Genomic DNA, 21,342 nt, shown 5'->3' with positions numbered 1-21,342 from the left:
TAAACAGCTACCCACACATGGGGATGCATAACTCATATAATCTACAATGGATATATCACATCCCTTGTGTGTGTGTGTGTGGGGGGGGGGGGGTATGTGTGTGTATTCATGCCAGTGTTCTGACAGAGAGTCTTGTTCTGAGGGATAATCCTGTGTGGAGAATGAAGGATGCTATTTTTGTTTTTGGTAATAAACACACTCGATAAGGTTTGGATGACAGTCAACAGAAACAGAGCAGATATGGTTTGGCACAGAGGCATATAGATAACAGTAACAAATAACACTTCATATAGATGGTATTATAGGTTGACGCTCTATGGCTGACTGATATTGGTGATATGCCTCTTTACCTAGAAGTCTAAAAGCCTTGTGAATAAAAAAATAGAAGGCCACATTTCTGACATCAAAGGACGCAGCCTGAAAACCCTGTTGCGCTTTCATTTCTAGGATGAGAAGTATTCAGAGGAATCTTCAATGGACAGAAGGGTTTAATATAACACGAGTAAACAGAACGGGGTGAATTGGAATGGAATCTGCCCCTACAATACAGAACAGCACAACAGGGTAAACAGGCGAAAGAGGAAACAGGAGAGGAGGTGGAGGGTTGGGGGAAGTCTCTCTCACTGCGTTGCTCACCTTCTCTCTTCAGTCACACACGCTCACTCACTCACTCTTTCTGCCTTTCTCTCTCGCTCTATCCTGTGGAAGGAGCTACAGCTGCAGTACATCACCTCATATGGTTCTCCTAGTTGCAGTATGGTTCTTCTCTATATGCTATTCAGTAGAAAGATGTCCAGACAGCTCTTACAGTACACATCTCCCCTCTCCCTCGCAGGCCTCTTGTGTTAACAGGGCCTGCTCCCATGCTAACAAGGGTCCTGCTCAATTACACTCCATCAAGCTACAGTCTGCACTAACCACTGAGCTCTCCCCTCACCCCCACCACCACCCTGACGCTTTATTATTTAAAACACGAGGATCCGAGTTGCCATGGAGGCCCCTTAGTCGTCATGGCTACAAACAACTGCATAGATGTAAGGAGCAGGAGGAGGGGGTGAGGAAGTGCTTGAGGGCCTCGGAGAGAGGTTAACCTCTGCAGGGCTGAACTTTCCATCTTCATAAAGTCACTGGCCTTTGATTAAGAGGATAAAGAAGAGAGGTCAGCTTTAAAAATGTAGTTTAAAAGACACTGGAAGGTCAAACTGTAACATCAGAAGGGTGAAGATGAACATTTCTGTCATTCTAGCTGCACATCTCCTTCTGAAGTCGCTGGTCTCTAAGAGACAGGCCAGTTCAGAACCTTGGATAGGGCTATGTGCTTTGCTGGACTCAGCTGAGCCACAAAGACCAGCATGTATCCTCTCTGTTTTTCTACAGTAACTGAAGTGACTGAAGACTATGCTTCGATGTGCAGGCTTGAAGGGCAAAGGGTGATTTACATATGACAGATAAGTCCAAAGAGCAACACAAGCTGACTAAGTTACTGAGGAGATTCCAAAGTAGATCCCCGTCTATCCCATGGCCACATCGATAGAACCTTGCAGATCTATTCCAAAGTCCTAATCCTATAAAGCATTCTAGTCAACCCAATGATTCATCCCCCTACTGCACTGCACTGCAAATGATCTGATCATTGCAGCTGACCTGAGTTGAGCTGAGGTGAGTTAAGGGGAAATATTGATCCATTATATGGCTGTTTCCTGTGATCTAGGCTCAGTGTCCCAGATAAAGACTGGGTTGACCCCACCCTGCAGCTGAAGCAGAGGAGGATCTAACGCTGGATCACTGATCAATACTGGATCAATAGCTGTGATGTGATCTCAGTGTGATGCTGGAAACCATTTACTGTGAAGTTCAAACATGGTCTAAATGCATTTTAATCCTAAATCAGAGGCAAAGGGAGAAGCTGGTGGTTAAAGAGAGAATGTGTCCTGATATGACCCTGCTTGTCCTACGAAGGACAAAGAGCTATCAACCATGCCTTAAAAAGATAAACAAAACGAGTACCTACATTTCATGTACAGTGCTAACAAAAGGATACTGGAATTCAGATTAGGTTTGGAAGATGATGGAAGCAATTCCTGCCTGTTACATTTTTGCTGATGACAAGGTGCGCAACCCATTGAAAACACACTTTTCATATAAAATAGCTAATAGCCCCATCTGGTGGTCAAATGTTCCATGGCAACATCTGTGTGTGTGTGTGTGTGCATATGTGTGTAGGTGGCTATGGCTTACCTCCAGAACTCAGCTCTCTAGCCGGAAGTGAGTAAGGTGCATTAATACAAAGTGTACTAAAAGCTTTCAGTTGTAATTAAATGTTTCTCTTTGCCAATGTTTAAGTGACTCATAATAGGGAAGCGGTCTCTCTCTCTCTCTCTCTCTCTCTCTCTCTCTCTCTCTCTCTCTCTCGTAAAATACACCTCTTCTTCTTATCACTATACAGTAAGCCAACCTCTCAGTCTAAATTCCCTCTCTGTGTACTCAGGGTAAAAGCTATAGTCTAGGAGTTGTGACAGACTGTATGATTAGTTTCCTGTACGGTAGGTTGGCAGCCGTCCACTGGTTCTGATTACCCTCCATAGATCAGCCGAATGGTCTGGCCTAAACTGTGGGGTGACTAACCACCATCACTCTCCTCACACTGTTAAATTGGCCTGACACTTGGTTCACTGCATCCCACAGCATTAGCATGGACAGGTGCCATAAACCAATAGAGTGTGGGAGAGAGAAAGGGGGAGGGGATAGAGAGAGATAAACAGGGAAGTAGAAACAGATCGACTGAGATAGAGAGTGAGTGAGAGGAAGGGGAAAGGGGATCTGAGTGTCAGTTGACACGTTGACATGTAAGTCAGACCAGAAGTGTGCCAGCATTTGTGCCATTGTACCCCGGTAAAGGGGAGTGTCTAACCCTGTATGCTCCAATCAGGAAGCATTGCCTGGCAACCACTTTCATTCCTCTCTGGTGTCGGGGGGTTTATTGCAGTGTGTGTGTGTGTGTGTGTAGGTGCCCGCATACAGTATCTATTTTTGTGGTTGTAGCTAGTTCTGAATGTGTGTGTCTTCAGGAATGAGCCAGGCTGAGTTACACTCTGGTCACTCCCTCAGGAGCTATGATGGTGCAACAGCTGAAGTTAGGGCTGCTTAAAGACACAAACACGCACATGCACACACACACACACACATTACACTATTCCACACAGCTGCTGAGTGAGAGCTGCAGTCCTTTCCTCAGACGCCCACAGTACTCCTGCTACCTGCCGGCCACCAGCCGCGTCAAGGACACCGAGGAGAACCAGGCAGGGGGTCCTACACACACTTCCCTCCCAAGGACACGGCACTCCTTCCAGGGGACAGCCAGCAGGGACCCTCCCTTACACCTCCAGACAGACTTACAACCAGACTTCAGACCTCTCCTTGACTCAACTGACAGCAGAGCAGGGTGTCACTACTGCACCCCTCGGACCGTCAGCACCCCCCCTCACCGTGCCGGACCCCCCTGGGTGAGGTTGTGACATGGAGCTGCCCTGCCTGCCCACCGAATCCCCCACCACAGCCAGCTCCTGCTCCACCGACCCCCTTTACGACAACTGTCTACCCCATGCCGGGAGAGGAAGGGATAGAGGGTTTAGGGAGATGGAGAAGGAGAGAAAGAGGGAAAGGGGGGGACTTTGCAACCCTGCTGTAACCGGAATCCTTCACCCCCCCTCCCCCCCTGGCCTGGCCCCAGCTGCAGCTGTGGTTCCCACACTGGGATGGGGGAGAGACGGGAGAGGAGGGGGGAGAGGGACTGGCGTGCTGCCAGCTCACAGTCGCTGCAGCTGGGTAGGCCTGGGAAGGCAGGGTTGGGACATGGGGACAAACAGAGCAGAGAGAGGAGGAGAGAGAGGAGGAGGAGGGAATAAGGGAGCGCGGGAGGTGGAGAGCGTTCGGCAGCAGCAGAGCCCCAGCCCGAGCCACAGCGACGGAGACACACACGAGAGCGCTCTCTCCGTCTACGACAACCTCCACGCCGTGACCCCCGCTGAGGACGCTGCCATGGAAACCACCGTGACCTTCCCCACGCCCCAGCGCTTCCTGAGGATCCCGGTGCCGGTCTCGGTGCTGATGGATGACGGAGGGGTCAGTGGGGAGAGCAGCTCCTGGTCTTCCTGTGAAATCCTCCTAGCAGGGAGCAGCGCCAGCAATGGACCAGACCAGTACCAAGACCAGGACCCAGAACCAGAACTGGACTTTAACCAGGACCAGGAAGAGCCCATGTTCCAACTCCAGCCAATGATCCAACCACAACCCCATCGACCAGATAACTTCTCCCATCTCCAGCCCCTGGTCCCACCTCCACAGGCTTCTGCCACCCATCCAGAAGAGCCTCTCCAGCAGGCTGGTTCTATCCCTGTACCTGGGGCCCGGGTTCCCCCTCCCCTGCCCGTGGCAGACCCCTCAGCCAGCGCCCTCCGCAGCCTCCTCACCAGCCTCCAGCAGCAGATAGCAAGGCAGAGAGAGGAGTATGAGGAACGCATACACAGGTAAGAACTTTACATCATCATCCATTGTGCACACACATTTTGGCTTGCTTTTGGACTGACGTGATTTCTCTGTGTACTTTCAGTGATAAGGAGAAGGAGTTGCAAAGGTTTTCTATCCAGATGCGTGTGTCCACTCTGCTGTTTCCCATGTCCCCCCCCCCCCCATTGCTCCCCATGTCCACGCACATCCTGTTTACTGACAGATATCAGTCGTGAAATATTCCACAAACACTGCCTTTTCTTTTATATTGATTCGACATGACATTAGTACGAACACAAGGAATGAATGTCATGAGTGGCATATGAAAAAACAACACCAGTATGAATTCAAAAACCACACAATTACACACTTCATGAAGTTGTTTTCCTCAGGTTAAGTAATATTATGCTTAAAAACACAATGCTGCCATGACTGTCTTATAGAGGCTGTGTAGTGGTGGATGGAAAGAGAGCTATTTAAAGGGTCTGTGCTAACCTAGACACTAACACATATCTCACTACTACTGATATAGACAGTCTCAATCTCACCAGGCATCCTGACTGGCCATGCAACTAAAATTAGGAGCATATAGCAAACAGGAACAATGATGTCTGACTGTCACATAGGCTAATTCACCGTCCTTAACCCTAACCTACGATGGATGCCCCCAAAGGGTACTTGATCGAGGTGTTGGCTCAGGACCTCTCTCTCTTCCTTACCCTTTTGCTTTCCTCCTTCTCACTCTCTCCTTCTAACACTTAAGGAAATGCAATTGAGATTCTCCCTGATTCCTCATGTCCTCGCCTCCTCATTTTGAGAAAGAGGCGAGAGGACGCAATTGAGATTCTCACTAACAGTTTGGAACAGAGGAACGAGGTGCTACAAGGAGAGGTGTTTAACCTGAGGGCTAACCTGGCTCAGCAGTTACTGGTTTGACCTGAGGGCTAACCTGGCTCAGCAGTTACTGGTTTGACCTGAGGGCTAACCTGGCTCAGCAGTTACTGGTTTAACCTGAGGGCTAACCTGGCTCAGCAGTTACTGGTTTGACCTGAGGGCTAACCTGGCTCAGCAGTTACTGGTTTAACCTGAGGGCTAACCTGGCTCAGCAGTTACTGGTTTGACCGGAGGGCTAACCTGGCTCAGCAGTTACTGGTTTGACCCGAGGGCTAACCTGGCTCAGCAGTTACTGGTTTGACCTGAGGGCTAACCTGGCTCAGCAGTTACTGGTTTGACCGGAGGGCTAACCTGGCTCAGCAGTTACTGGTTTGACCGGAGGGCTAACCTGGCTCAGTAGTTACTGGTTTGACCGGAGGGCTAACCTGGCTCAGCAGTTACTGTGTCCCTCCTCCTCCCCCACTCCATCTTCCTAACCTCTCTCTCCTCTGTCCCCCCCTCTCTCACAGTCTGGAAGAGAGGAACGAGGCTCTCCAGGGAGAGGTGTTTGACCGGAGGGCTAACCTGGCTCAGCAGTTACTGTGTCCCTCCTCCTCCCCCACTCTATCTTCCTAACCTCTCTCTCCTCTGTCCCCCCCTCTCTCACAGTCTGGAAGAGAGGAACGAGGCTCTCCAGGGAGAGGTGTTTGACCTGAGGGCTAACCTGGCTCAGCAGAGGCGGTGGTACTCTGTGGTCCAGGCTAAGATCTTGGAGTCAGAGAGGGGCCGGGCTGCAGCAGACCTTCGCAACGCAGCCCTGCAGAGGGAGATGGAGCAGTTCTTTGACACCTTCGGGGAGCTCAACAACGAGGCCAAGAAGACAGAGAAAATCGTCAGGAGTTTCTGAGAGACTGACCTTTGCTGAGGGGTGTGTACATTATTTGTGGAGGGAGTGAAGTAAGTATGGTGAGATTGGAAGTGATAAGACCCAACTCTGTCTTTAAACTAACACTATTTACACTCAATCTTTAAGGCCAGCTGGAGAGGGAACATTTGAGAATGAAGTGTTGAAATCTTCAGGAATTCTAATGGGTAATGGAAAGGTTAATTCTCAGAAATGTGCATGTTCATAAACTACAGTGTATTGTCCATGGATTCAGACCATGAGCTCATACACCTTTATCTTGCGTCATGTTTGTCTTATCTTTTATGATTATAACACACCTCTCAATTAGCATTTTCAAGTGCTGGGTCGGGATCTGGAACAGCTGATTGGCCAGTTCGGTGGGGAAGCGTAAGAGGCGCTCACACACATCTAGAATGTTCTGAACTGGTATCGCTGTACAGTATCTCTGCATTAACAGGAAATAAACAACACATTCTTTGAGATGTCCACTTTAATTGATGGGGAAGGACAAAATGAAGGCAAAGTGGTATTGTGAAACAGCATGTCATTGCAGACACAGTGCATTATGAAAACAAAATAAAGGAAATGAACAAGATAAAACATGAAATGTACAGTTTGTACACAGTGGATATTTTAAACACACACGTGGGCCGAGGCTGCACAGCTCAGTCCTTCTCCAATAGGATGTAAAGAGTGAGCCAGACACTCGTTTAAGGCATGATGAATGAATAAGGCTGTCATGGTTTGAAAGGAAAACCTATTGGGGGTACAGTCCTCATCTGACTACATTATCTCTGTTTGTGCAGATCCATCATTCAACAGTCAGTTTGACCAAAAGTCTGTTTAGTTCTAAGGTTATATCTGTGCTCAGAGTTCTGCTCCAGAACTTCAAGATCCAGAATCACACTAGGTATGTGACATGTCCACATTCCAAACCAACAGCTGTGCTCTACCACTGTGTGAGTGTCCTTCAGTCCATATAGGCCTTCATCTACTGATGTGGTTGCCCTTGTCTTGAAGAAGCAAAACCCATTAAAGGAACCATGAGAAGACTAAAAAAAGTACAGTGTATGTGCCACCATGCAAGTTAAACAAAACTTGTTAAGTTGCTACGTTTCTAGATGCTGAATTTCAAATGTACTTTTTATGTCATGACTTCCCCCAAAGGATTTCCAGTACTGAAGGAATGGTTTAGAATAAGAGGCTAGGACCCCATGCATTTGATCGTCAATAAAACGCTTGACAAGGGCCTTGTTTTGTATGGGTCAAATATTGTCAGTGGTGTGCAACATTTAGCAAAAAAACTACAACTAAATACAAACACATGGACCGTTCTTTGTACTCGCAAATGTACCTTATGGCAAATGGGTTGATTGTACTATATGAAGATGCTTCTGTGGGTACATTGAATGTCTAACATAAACAAATATGCCTATCTATATGGATTATCAGAGCTTTAGCTTGATACTATTACATACAGTACATTTATAAGGAAATAAAACCATAACACTGCAGCCACAGCGACCCCTGGAGGTCAGGAGGAGTAACAGCTCCAATCCACATCACTCAAGCTAATTAAAAAACACTATATGCAATGCAAGCACCACTCTCGCTTGTTCTCAACACTGCTACCTAACTAAAAACTATCTAAACATTTGATTAGTGGTTCATCATCAGATTAAAATTTTATGGTTTGATAATGTGATCAGAGCTTTGTTCGTTTCGTTGTAGCATGCAGAAAGCAGCTGTTCAAATCTGATGATACTCCTGCCTTTAGGTCAACATTTTTATAACCTTAATTGAAAACAAAACCAATTAAAAAACGTAGGCAAAGTAAATATCAAGTCCCTTGCCAAGACTGATATTCAAAATAGAAGAATATATTACAGAATACTTTAAATATTCATTAAAAAGGCTATTGACCCAATATAGATATTGTAACTTGCGCCTCTTACACACAGTCAGAAAAATAGGACTTAGGATAGAAGTGAAACACTGCTCTGGGGTTACAGCTAAACTATACCTGTCCAAGATAGCACAATTTTTCTTTAGAAAAATAGACCTATGCATGGAAGTTAGAGAGAAGAGAAAAAAAGAAGAAAGAAGAAAGCACGATAGAATAGAGATAAACATATACACTTCCTGGTGCGATCTCATTGGCTCTCGTCCAGGGGTCCAGTGAGTGTGTCGATACTGCTGCTGTCAGTGTCGGAGGCCAGGGTTTGCTCTGTCGACATGGACGAGATGTCATTGGCAAAGGACGACTGGGAGGCCAACCCCCTCACTGCATCTATCACACAGACAGAGAGAGAATATATAGGGTCTATAGAGTATGCCTAATATAGTGGTCACCAACCTATTCTGAGTCAAGATCACTTTCGCAGTAAAAACGCAAGCCGAGATCTACCGGTCAGAAAAAAATAAAAATAACATGACGTAAAAAAAAAGTAACATTAACCTAATAAAAACTGTAAGAATGAGATTTGTACAGTAGGCCTAATACATTATCACAGCATATTGGCTAAATGCCTGCCAATATTGTTCTTCTCAGACCATATTATATTTCAAAACTCAAGCTTTGGTAATAAAATAGATCAGTTGGTGTAGCACTTGTGAGGCACAGCTGAGCATAAATTGAAATAATTTGCTAATAATTTGCTTTTTTTATTTTACTGGACTTATGTACCTGCATCTGCTGGTCATGGTGCTTTCAAGACAACTGGGAACTCAGGGGGAAAAAACTAGGTCAAATCATGACGTCAGTAGGGGCCTCCTGAGTGGCGCAGCCGGCCACGACCGGGAGACCCATGAGGCGGTGCACAATTGGCCCAGCGTCGCCCAGGTTAGGCCAGCAGGGATGTCCTTGTCCCATCGTTCTCTAGCGACTTCTTGTGGCGGGCCGGGCGCATGCACGCTGACTTCGCGATCGACCGGTTGGTGTCTACTGTATATACCAGGTAGGGATGGATTTTTTATTATTATCACTATTCAAATAATATCATTAGCCAATTACTTTTTTTTTTTAAATAAGCTTGACTCTCTTGACCAATCAGAATGACACAAAATGCCACAACAGCAGAGAGTGCGCAGTTGTTTTCAGGGTGCTATTCTCCAGTATTTTTGGCTAACAGTAGCCTGCTAACAGCAACAGTGAAAGAGAAGTCTGATGTTCACCATAATAGAACTGATTCTGTTTCAAAAAAAGTTTTCTGGTGAGGGTTTTCCATTGATCTGTGTCAGGTCTTGTGGACCCTCCGTTGGTGCGCGCCGATAGGCTAACTGCTATTTGAAGTGAGGAAAATAGCATACCAGCGCCAACCAGAGGGCTAAATGCGCTATGATAGTAAAATGCTTTTGAATGTAAACGCAACCCATAACCCATGTGAGAGAAAATGTGCTTTGAATTAAAACAAATCACTTTGTGCGTCCTCAGAACTGTAGGCTTCATATACCGTTCGCAACTGTAAACAATTTACTTTCAAAACCATGTGAAGCAGCAGTAGCTCAATGCATGTACATAAACACTACATTTTAAAGTTTGTAATTTTATTTAAGAATTTCAAATGTCATGGTTTATCCTTGTGTGTAACACTTTAACATGGACAATTTAATTGAAACAATGCTTTCTCATTGTTAAAATAGGACCAAAAAAGTATCCAAAAATGAATACTCACAAGTGTTTGAATACTAACGTCCGTTTGGATATTAGAATATGCGAATAACCATGCCCATCCCTAATACCAGGAAGGTTCCACCAGGGTTGGGGTTGAATCCAATTTCATTTGAAATTTCAATTCAATTCTTGAACACACTGATGAATTGGAGAATTTACATTGAATTCAATTTGAATTTCAACAACTTTCAAGTAATGGAATTTAATTGGAATTAGACTGTTTGAAAAATGTAATCTTTGGAATTGAATTGGAATTCAATATTGGTATGTTTCCCAGTTAATGGAATCAATGCACTTAGTATCAAAAATGGACTGCAGGATTTGTTTTAAAACATTTCAACTTGTATTTCTATATTTCCATTATAGCTAGGCTGTCTGAACAGTGACATGATCAGCCTGAAAGCCTGAGGGATTTGAATTCTAATTGGAATTTGTGGAATAATTGGGGATAATATTGAATTGGGAATTTCATTCTTAGAATTTACTTAACATTAGAATTGAATGATCTCTGAATTCAAAGACTGACCTGGAATTTGAATTACAAATGAATTTGTGGAATTAACCCCAACCCTGGGGCCCGGTCCACTAACATTCACCACCGTGTCACAGACACACAGTCACAACAGACCTAGAGGACTTGTTATATAGTACAACCCACACATTAAGATATGATCTTGTATCTGTGTAGTGTGTAAAGAGTTACCTGACTCTTCTTTCATCACTCCATTCTTGTTCCTCTCCTCCCAGTCTATCAATTCTTCATAGATGAGCTCTGAGGAGAAAGAGTGATTTGTTTCATCCCTGTACAGTCATCTACACGGTGTGTGTGTGTGTGTGTGTGTGTGTGGTAATGTACTGTATCAGAACAGGTGATAGTGCTGTCCCTAGAGGGAGCCACCTCCTACCTTTCCACTGTTCGATGCTGTGTTCTCTCTCCTCTAGCTGCTTGTCACAGATCTGTGGGGGAGGCTATTAGATACAACATAGACAACAACACAACACAGTGACACACATATTAGACCAAACAAATGTATTCCCCTTTATATGCATCCTCTCAAAAATGTAGAACAGTCCACTCACTGCGTCTGCCTCTCCTGGGTCGTACCACACATGGATATACGGGTGATTCAGGGCCTCTTCCACAGAGATGCGGCTCTCGGGATCGATCACCAGCATTTTGGACAGCAGGTCCCGAGCTTGACCCGCTGTCATGGAAACGAGAAAACAGCACCGTCACTGCACTGTTACTACAGCAACCAAGACTATCTTGACATCATTTCATTAAGATAGATCTGTGGTCTCTATGCGACCGCTGAAGCCCACACAAGGTGTTAGATAAGATTACTGATCCAGCTTTTAACTAGATATATTTGATACACCAACACACCTATTGCTGGATAGTGTTCTTCACTCCTGCTCTTGGAGGGCTACAATGTGAGCGAGATTTTGTTCCAGCCCAGCACTAATACACCCATTTCAGCGTATCCATTCATCACTAATGCCTTGGTCAGCTGAAACTGGTGTCTCAGTGATGGGCTGGAGCAAAAGCCTGCAATACTAGAGCCCTCCAGGACCAAGAACTAAGAACTCAGCTGTGCAGTAAGTGAAAAGACAAATGACTACAGATACGAGGTCAGATGGGAGATGTCTTACTCTTGAGTTTGTCGTGTTCAGAGTCGGAGGGGAAGGCCCAGTCAGGAAATAGTTCAGCAAAGTTGACTCCTGGGTACTGAGGCTTGTTCATCACATAGTTCCTCACAGTCTCCATCAGCCGGTTCATAAACTCCATGGAGGGAGTACCCAGCACCTCAATCACCTTGTTCCACTGGTCTATGTCTGCACAGGCACCACCGTTAAGGAGAACATGGGTGTGTGTGTGTATTACATCAACAAAAAATGTGTGAAGAAAATACAGTCTGACAGAGAGAGAGAGACAGGGAGAAAGGGCCCATGCCCATTAGAAAAAGTGAAACAGGCAGCCAGTAGAAATGCTAATCATCCCAGTTCTTTTTTCATTATCAATGGAGGTGACATTTACTGAAGGTTGAGGAAAAACTCAAATTGGTCTCAATCCTCCATGTGGATCTAACCAAACAGCATGCCAAAGTATAAATACTTATGGAGACAATGGAAGAATCAAGTGTCAGAAAGGAGTGGAGATAGAGGGATGAGGAAAGGGATGAAGAGGAGTGAGATATTGAAAAAGAGAGAGAGCGTGGGAGAGAGGTGGATGAAGGATACGGTCGGTGCCCTGGAAGATAACGTTGCCCTTCACCATTTCTCCCATGATGCACCCCACTGACCAGATGTCCACTGGGAACATGAAGAAAACGAAAACAAACATGAACACACACGGTTCAAACATATGGTTGGTTGTCTTTATAACACAAATCATCAAAATCATAGACAGACAGATGGCAAAGTGGTTAAATTATGATACGTTAAAGGCAGAATAATGCTTTAGAGTTATGAAATGGTTCAAATGCAGGATTAGTGACATACTCCAGGCTGTTTCCATCCAGAGAGCTCTCTCTCATTAGGATGGGAAGGACAGGCTAACTAACTTACTCCTCTCCCATGCTTAGGAGCACTGCTTATCAGTTTACACAGCTGTTTCTGTTTCTGTGTGTGTGTGTACCAGGGTTTCCATTACAAAAACGTGGCACAGGACAATTGACCTGCAGCAGTTTAATTTACCGGACATTTGAGAAATGTACCAGACCAATACGCATTGGGTGCGTAACCTGATTAGGGCATCATTTAGATTACGGTAATGAATCTTAACAGAACATGCAAGTCGAGGATGCAATCACGCGTGTCCTTACCGTGCACTTTGAAGATGTTAGAATAACTGTCCACATTTACTTTTCCCTCAGCCAACAAAACAAGTAACGAACAGCAAAATCACTAGCCTATGCATGAGTTTCAAGTTTGGGAAAGCACATTTTCACCATAAAAATGCACCTTTATAATAAGGCATTGCATGCATCATCGCATTTGCAGACATATTTAAAGATAGCCTACTATGCATAATGTGATTAATAGATTGGATAGTCATAAATTAGGCTAATAATATAAGGCAGTCACTTTTCGCAAAAAATACCATTCAATGCATATCGTAGAGACCTGGCCTATAGGCTACATTTCTTATTTCTTTGCATGGTAAAAACAAATTTCATGCAATTCTACTACACTTCATATGACTGGAGACACTAGCAGAATCTTTTTATATATGACAAATTACAGGGTAGCCTACTCTGCTGACACTGACAAATGGATCAATAAAACAACGTTGTCCATATAATAGGCCTACGAGAAGGGGAGACACAAGTAGAATATGACATCCATCTAAACTGGAGGAGGAAATTACTGTCCAAAAATGAACTTTTAAGTGGCACTGACCGAACAATGATAAAGAGTGAATAATGAGTGAATAAGTGCACTCTCCGCTAGTGCTAATAAGATAGGCCATAGGCCTACTGTTGTTCGCTCAATTAAGTTGAGAATTTGGTTACTAAAAGACAGATTTTCATTGTCTTGTCTTTACAGCAATAGCTATTTGCTTTCCAAACTATGTTTTCCCACGATTGAATTTTGAAATATTGCGATATGCCTGGCTGGGCATGTATTTCTGTATAGACAGGAGTAGGCTAATTAGGCTATATAATTTGGGCAATTTAAGTGACAGCTTCCCCTAGCCTTATGGATGCGCCGCCTATGAGCCTATGTCAATCTACTGTTCCCCATAGTAGATAAGTTGAACTATTCAATTGGTCAGCTTGTCGAGAAATAAATAGCCCAAACAGAACCTGGGACAGTTGTGGGACGATAGATCCCAAATTCATTCAACAAGTAGGCCTAGGCTACAAATATATATTTTTTAAAGCAATGATTCTGATGCAACAGATAAGAACGTTTAGCTTAAAATGTAAAGTATTATTTCTTCACATAATTAGCGCAGTAACGTACACAAGGCTACGCGCAAATGTGCATTTGGCTCTGGACAATGAAAGAAAATATAAAACCAATAGAACATGAGAGAAATAGGCTTCTGGTTTCAATGGCATATGCCTGGGCTACTTTGAAGCAAGGTAAAACATGCCTCATAATATGTAGTAAAACGTTCAGGTTTCAAACAATTAAGTAGCAATGTTTTCAAAATGCATACTGCTTCCAGCTCATTGCAAAGTGGTGTGTGACGCGCTGATGAAGCCTGCCTTCTGTTGCCGATGCATTTGAATGGTGAATGGGAAGCGCGCTTCAATTACCAGTTGAGAAATAAAAATAGCTATTTTTAATCGTGGCCACAAAACTATTTTTAACACATGATTGCATTTAGAATTGTTGCGCAATGATTGGGCTTATAAAAGCGCTGTCTGACAGATTTTCCGCTCAAAGGCTCTGTATCTGTCACGTGTAATAAATAAGATACATAACGAACATACACAGTCGCCAATTTAATTCCTCTAAATTATGCAAATTAACCCATAGACCGATAAGCATGACTTGTCAAATGTATTTACGTCAACGAATAGGCAGTGGCGTAAAGTACTTAAGTAAAAATACTTTAAAGTACTACTTAAGTAGTTTTTTGGGGGTATCTGTACTTAACTATTTATATTTTGACAACTTTTACTTTTACTTCACTTCATTACTAAAGAAAATAATGTACTTTTTACTCCATAAATTTTCCTTAGCACCCAAAAGTACTGGTTACATTTTGAATGCTTAGCAGGACAGGAAAATGGTCCAATTCACACACACCAAGAGAACATCCCTGGTCATCCCTACTGCATCTTATCTGGCAGACTCACTAAACACAAATGCTTCGTTTGTAAATGATGTCTGAGTGTTGGAGTGTGCCCCTGGCTATCCGTAAATAAAAATAAAAAATGGTGCCGTCTGGTTTGCTTAATATAAGTAATGTGAAATTATTTATACTTTTACTTTTGATACTTAAGTATATTTAAAACCAAATACTTTTAGACTTTTACTCAAGTAGTATTTTACTGGGTGACTTTCACTTGAGTAATTTTCTATTAAAAAGGTATCTTTACTTTTACTCAAGTATGACAATTGGGTCCTTTTCCACCACTGCGAATAGGCGAAAAAAACATTATTTCGCAATGGGATTTTTATTTTCTCCCAGACAATAGGCTGCCGCCAATTTTGCTTACCAGCTGAATTTGTTTTGAAACAAAAAATGGCCAAATGCCAGCTATTTCCGGCTAACGTGTGTGTAGCTGGTAAAATAGGATCATAGGATGTGATGTGGTCAGTGCGTGGGTAGTATTTGCTTTGGACTATGTGCTTTTAACAAATGGTCTTCTACTCCTCCCCCCTTTCCTGTATTTCAGCCCTATGATGACTTAGAGGTATTTTCTCTGATAAGGTCAATTGGAAACTTCTAATGCACTGGAAAAATGTGCCTTTACTTCCTACACAGGAAGTAGGTTTGATAATAAACAAAAAGATAAATGGAATACCATTCAGTATGTAACACTGCTACATACAAATTCTATCAGAGTGATATGTCATAAGTGGAGCGCACGCTCTCTCATACACACACGAAAAGGATACAGTCTTTTCCAGGGAAGAGGATTTTGTGTGCAATCATCTCAGCCATGATGCAGCCAACAGACCACAGGTCAACTGCAGAGCAGCACAGAACCATCAACATTCAACAACCATCAATATAAACATGATCAATACATGTGATCGATGAACATGATCAAATCGGTATGATCAGAAAAGCATGATCAGTCACTGTTCTCGAACCTTGATCAGCCACCATGATAGTTTAGTAGAATCAATAACTATGATCAATAAAAATATTCATCCAACCCTTCAAGGTCCTTGGACACACCAAACATGACCAACAGCACTCCATTTTAAAACCAACCTCCTTTTGAAATTCTTCTGCAATTTGTTATTGCAGGTTGTAACCAGGTTGTTCTTTGTGGCTACTGACAGCGCTGTGAGGAATTCCAATCACTCTAACCTACTCTAACAGATATGCACCTTTTGGAATGGGACATCTCTGTTCAGTGGTACACAATACACACAAGACCCAGGACTTGTTAGTGGGTTAGTCAGATTAGTAGCATGCAGATACAGAGACATACTGTATACTAGGCTGTGTCCTAAACGACACTATTTCCTAAGTTCACTACTTTTAACCAGAGCCAAAGGGTCAAGGGGAGTGCACTACAGGGGAAATAGCCTTGTTCCCTCTTACCGTTCTCCTTGTACTTCATGCCCAGGATGACCTCTGGGGCCCTGTAGTACCTGGTCACCACATAAGGGGTCATCATGAAGTTGGTGCAGGCCGTTCTGGCCAATCCAAAGTCCAGGATCTTGAGAGTACAGTCTGACTTCACCACTATGTTACTGGGCTTCAGGTCCTATAGTGAGAGAGAGAGGGATAGAGCGTATTTAGTCAAAGTGTGTATGCTGGTGTGTATGTGTGTGTGATGCATTCATGCAAGTGTGTGAGAGTGCGCAGGTGTGTGTGCTCCTCACCCTGTGGATGATGCCAGCGGAGTGCAGGTGTCTGATGCCACAGAGGATCTGGTAAAGCAGGTAGGACATCCTCTCATGGTCCAGGTCCATGTGGATCACCTGGCACAGACTGGCATCCATTAGCTCCATCACTAGGTAGCTGGCACAGAGACGGGGAGAGGGAAGGAGAAGAGGAGGACATACACTACCTGTTAAAAGTTTTAAAACACCTATTCATTCAAGGGTTTCTTTATTTTTACTATTTTCTACGTTGTAGAATAATAATGAAGACATCAAAACTATGAAATAACACATATGGAATCATGTAGTAACCCAAAAAGTGTTAAAACAAACCAAAATATATTTTATAGCCACCCTTTGCCTTGACAGCTTTGCACACTCCTGGCATTCTCTCAACTAGCTTCACCTGGAATGCTTTCCTGACATTTGATTAGTTAGGATCACCACTTTATTTTAAGAATGTGAACTGTCAGAATAATAGTAGAGAGAATGATTTATTTCACCTTTTATTTCTTTCATTACATTCCCAGTGGGTCAGAAGTTTACATACACTCAATTAGTATTTGGTAGCATTGCCTTTAAATTGTTTAACTTGGGTCAAACGTTTCGGGTAGCCTTCCACAAGCTTCCCACAATAAGTCGGGTGAAATTTGGCCCATTCCTACTGACAGAGCCGGTGTAACTGAGTCAGGTTTGTAGGCCTCCTTGCTCGCACATGCTTTTTCAGTTCTGCCCACACATTTTTTATAGGATTGAGGTCAGGGCTTTGTGATGGCCACTCCAATAACTTGACTTTGTTGTCCTTAAGCCATTTTGCCACAACTTTGGAAGTATGCTTGGGGTCCATTTGGAAGACCCATTTAACTTCCTGACTGATGTCTTCAGATGTTGCTTCAATATATCCACATAATTTTCCTGCCTCATGATGCCATCTATTTTGTGAAGTGCACCAGTCCCTCCTAAAGCAAAGCACCACCACAGCATGATGCTGCCACCCCCGTGCTTCACGGTTGGGATGGTGTTCTTCGGCTTGCAAGCAACCCCCTTTTTCCTCCAAACATAACGATGGTCATTATGGCCAAACAGTTCTATTTTTGTTTCATCAGACCAGAGGACATTTCTCCAAAAAGTACGATCTTTGTCCCCATGTGCAGTTGCAAACCGTAGTCTGGCTTTTTTATGGCGGTTTTGGAGCAGTGGCTTCTTCCTTGCTGAGCGGCCTTTCAGGTTATGTTGATATAGGACTCGTTTTACTGTGTATATAGATACTTTTGTACTGGTTTCCTCCAGCATCTTCACAAGGTCCTTTGCTGTTGTTCTGGGATTGATTTGCACTTTTCGCACCAAAGTACATTCATCTCTAGGAGACAGAACTCGTCTCCTTCCTGAGCGGTATGACGGCTGCGTGGTGGTGGCTCCCATGGTGTTTATACTTGCGTACTATTGTTTGTACAGATGAACGTGGTACCTTCAGGCGTTTGGAAATTGCTCCCAAGGATGAACCAGACTTGTGGACGTCTACAATTTTTTCCCATGATGTCATGCAAAGAGGCACTGAGTTTGAAGGTAGGCCTTGAAATACATCCACAGGCACAGTGGGGAAAAAATGTATTTAGTCAGCCACCAATTGTGCAAGTTCTCCCACTTAAAAAGATGAGAGGCCTGTAATTTTCATCATAGGTACACGTCAACTATGACAGACAAATTGATAAATAAAAATTCAGAAAATCACATTGTAGCATTTTTAATGAATTTATTTGCAAATTATGGTGGAAAATAAGTATTTGGTCACCTACAAACAAGCAAGATTTCTGGCTCTCACAGACCTGTAACTTCTTCTTTAAGAGGCTCCTCTGTCCTCCACTCGTTACCTGTATTAATGGCACCTGTTTGAACTTGTTATCAGTATAAAAGACACCTGTCCACAACCTCAAACAGTCACACTCCAAACTCCACTATGGCCAAGACCAAAGAGCTGTCAAAGGACACCAGAAACTAAATTGTAGATCTGCACCAGGCTGGGAAGACTGAATCTGCAATAGGTAAGCAGCTTGGTTTGAAGAAATCAACTGTGGGAGCAATTATTAGGAAATGGAAGACATACAAGACCACTGATAATCTCCCTCGATCTGGGGCTCCACGCAAGGTCTCACCCTGTGGGGTCAAAATGATCACAAGAACGGTGAGCAAAAATCCCAGAACCACACAGGGGGACCTAGTGAATGACCTGCAGAGAGCTGGGACCAAAGTAACAAAGCCTACCATCAGTAACACACTACGCTGCCAGGGACTCAAATCCTGCAGTGCCAGACGTGTCCCCCTGCTTAAGCCAGTACATGTCCAGGCCCGTCTGAAGTTTGCTAGAGTGCATTTGGATGATCCAGAAGAGGATTGGGAGAATGTCATATGGTCAGATGAAACCAAAATAGAACTTTTTAGTAAAAACTCAACTCGTCGTGTTTGGAGGACAAAGAATGCTGAGTTGCATCCAAAGAACACCATACCTACTGTGAAGCATGGGGGGTGGAAACATCATGCTTTGGGGCTGTTTTTCTGCAAAGGGACCAGGATGACTGATCCGTAAAGGAAAGAATGAATGGGGCCATGTATCGTGAGATTTTGAGTGAAAACCTCCTTCCATCAGCAAGGGCATTGAAGATGAAACGTGGCTGGGTCTTTCAGCATGACAATGATCCCAAACACACCGCCCGGGCAACGAAGGAGTGGCTTCGTAAGAAGCATTTCAAGGTCCTGGAGTGGCCTAGCCAGTCTCCAGATCTCAACCCCATAGAAAATCTTTGGAGGGAGTTGAAAGTCCGTGTTGCCCAGCGACAGCCCCAAAACATAACTGCTCTAGAGGAGATCTGCATGGAGGAATGGGCCAAAATACCAGCAACAGTGTGTGAAAACCTTGAAGACTTACAGAAAATGTTTGACCTATGTCATTGCCAACAAAGGGTATATAACAAAGTATTGAGAAACTTTTGTTATTGACCAAATACTTATTTTCCACCATAATTTGCAAATAAATTCATAAAAAATCCTACAATGTGATTCTCTGGATTTTTTTTCCTCATTTTGTCTGTCATAGTTGACGTGTACCTATGATGAAAATTACAGGCCTCTCTCATCTTTTTAAGTGGGTGAACTTGCACAATTGGTGGCTGACTAAATACTTTTTTCCCCCACTGTACACCTCCAATTGACTCAAATTATGTCAATTAGCCTATCAGAAGCTTCTAAAGCCATGACATCATTTTCTGGAATTTTCCAAGCTGTTTAAAAGGCACAGTCAACTTAGTAAACTTCTGACCCACTGGAATTGTGATACAGTGAATTATAAGTGAAATAAAAAATTGTTGGAAAAAATACTTGTGTCATGCACAAAGTAGATGTCCTAACCGACTTGCAAAAACTATAGTTTGTTAACAATACATTTGTGGAGTGGTTGAAAAACTAGTTTTAAATGACTCCAACCTAATTGTATGTAAACTTCAGATTTCAACTGTATGCTGAGCACTTGTTGGCTGCTTTTCCTTCACTCTGCGGTCCGACTCAACCCAAACCATCTTAATTTGGTTGAGGTCGGGGGATTGTGGAGGCCAGGTCATCTGATGCAGCGCTCCATCACTCTCCTTCTAGGTAAAATAGCCCTTACACAGCCTGGAGGTGTGTTGGGTCATTGTCCTGTTGAAAAACAAATGATAGTCCCACTAAGCCAAACCAGATGAGATGGCGTATCGCTGCAGAATGCTGTGGTAGCCATAATGGTTAAGTGCGCCCTGAATTTTAAATAAATCACAGTGTCACCAGCAAAGCAACCCCACACCATAACACCTCCTCCTCCATGCTTTACGGTGGGAAATACACATGCAGAGATCATCTGTTCACCCACACCACGTCTCACAAAGTCACGGCGGTTGGAACCAACAATCTCCAATTTGGACTCCAGACCAAAGGACACATTTCCACCGGTCTAATGTCCATTGCTCGTGTTTCTTGGCCCAAGCAAGTCTCTTCTTCTTATTGGTGTCCTTTAGCATTGGTTTCTTTGCAGCAATTCGACCATGAAGGCCTGATGCACGCAGTCTCCTCTGAACAGTTGATGTTGAGATGTGTCTGTTACTTGAACTCTGTGAAGCATTTATTTGGGCTGCAATTTCTGAGGCTGGTAACTCTAATCAACTTATCCTCTGCAGCAGAGGTAACTCTGGGCAAAGCTGTCATTAAGGCAAAGGGTGGCTACTCTGAAGAATCTCAAATATAAAATATATTTTGATTTGTTTAACACTTTTTTGGTTACTACATGATTCAATATGTGTTATTTCACAGTTTTGATGTCTTCACTATTATTCTACAACGTAGAAAAAGGTAAAAATAAAGAAAAACCCTTGGATGAGTAGGTGTTCTAAAACTTTTGACCGGTAGTGTATATTAGAACAAGCAGAGATTGAGTATTAGAAGATTGGCGAGAACGTCTATCAGCAAACCTATGGGTACTACTGTATCAATCTGGATTGTAGTTGAAGACTAGGGCTCTGTTTCAATGTCCACACTCGTATACTACACGTAGAATGTGCATTGGAATGTAGCAAAGGACTACTCAACAATAAAAGAAAGAAGATCACGGGTACAAGAAGACTTACAGGTCCTGAAACTCCTCCAGTGACTTCTGAGGCGTGAACACATTGATCAGCCTGATAATCTGAGGACAGGCAGACAGAGACACCACTCATCATCTGAATAGATTATAGATTATTAATAGAATATTGGATATAAAACAGGTAATGAAACGTAATATCAAGGTATTACTGATGATTACTTTATTGTATCTATTAGGTAATTATTTTTGCAACATATG

General features: G+C 43.4%; 2 protein-coding genes across 7 annotated transcripts in view; one reads left to right on the top strand and one right to left on the bottom strand.

Annotated features, from left to right (window-relative positions):
* Positions 1–3,131: 3,131 nt before the first annotated feature.
* On the top strand, positions 3,132–6,766 carry LOC121544689 (rho GTPase-activating protein 24). 2 transcript variants are annotated; one of them, XM_041854766.2, is made up of 2 exons: positions 3,132–4,526; positions 5,910–6,027. In XM_041854766.2, exons 1-2 carry the CDS (start codon positions 3,517–3,519, stop codon positions 6,013–6,015), a joined length of 1,116 nt encoding a protein of 371 aa, XP_041710700.1. In that variant the 5' UTR covers positions 3,132–3,516; the 3' UTR covers positions 6,016–6,027. The 2 variants fall into 2 exon arrangements, with proteins under 2 accessions (XP_041710700.1, XP_041710692.1); XM_041854758.2 differs by lacking the exon at positions 5,910–6,027 and adding an exon at positions 6,049–6,766 and having other exon boundaries at positions 3,136–4,526.
* LOC121544682 (mitogen-activated protein kinase 9-like) overlaps positions 6,759–21,342 on the bottom strand; it is a 29,457-nt gene continuing 14,873 nt past the window's right edge. For 2 of the 5 annotated variants that reach the window (XM_045208177.1, XM_045208180.1), the window contains exons 4-12: positions 21,128–21,186; positions 16,482–16,620; positions 16,198–16,363; positions 12,201–12,272; positions 11,613–11,795; positions 11,040–11,164; positions 10,865–10,928; positions 10,663–10,731; positions 6,759–8,576 (exon numbers count right to left, since the gene is read on the bottom strand). In XM_045208177.1, coding sequence (XP_045064112.1) covers positions 8,440–8,576; positions 10,663–10,731; positions 10,865–10,928; positions 11,040–11,164; positions 11,613–11,795; positions 12,201–12,272; positions 16,198–16,363; positions 16,482–16,620; positions 21,128–21,186 — 1,014 coding nt within the window. In that variant the 3' untranslated portion in view covers positions 6,759–8,439. Of the gene's footprint in view, positions 8,577–10,662; positions 10,732–10,864; positions 10,929–11,039; positions 11,165–11,612; positions 11,796–12,200; positions 12,273–15,539; positions 15,612–16,197; positions 16,364–16,481; positions 16,621–21,127; positions 21,187–21,342 lie in introns of all 5 variants that reach the window. The other 3 variants (XM_045208179.1, XM_045208182.1, XM_045208184.1) reach the window with 3 other exon arrangements.

This window comes from Coregonus clupeaformis, chromosome 3 (assembly GCF_020615455.1).
Source record: "Coregonus clupeaformis isolate EN_2021a chromosome 3, ASM2061545v1, whole genome shotgun sequence".
Lineage (NCBI taxonomy): Eukaryota > Metazoa > Chordata > Actinopteri > Salmoniformes > Salmonidae > Coregonus > Coregonus clupeaformis.
This window is presented reverse-complemented; position numbering and strand designations above follow the sequence as displayed.

Excerpts from the sequence above, each read along its gene's own strand:
- LOC121544689 (XM_041854758.2), top strand. The coding sequence starts at position 3,517 with ATGGAGCTGCCCTGCCTGCCCACCGAATCCCCCACCACAGCCAGCTCC. Across the intron at positions 4,527-6,048 it reads TATGAGGAACGCATACACAG|TCTGGAAGAGAGGAACGAGG; the intron begins GTAAGAACTTTA and ends CCTCTCTCACAG.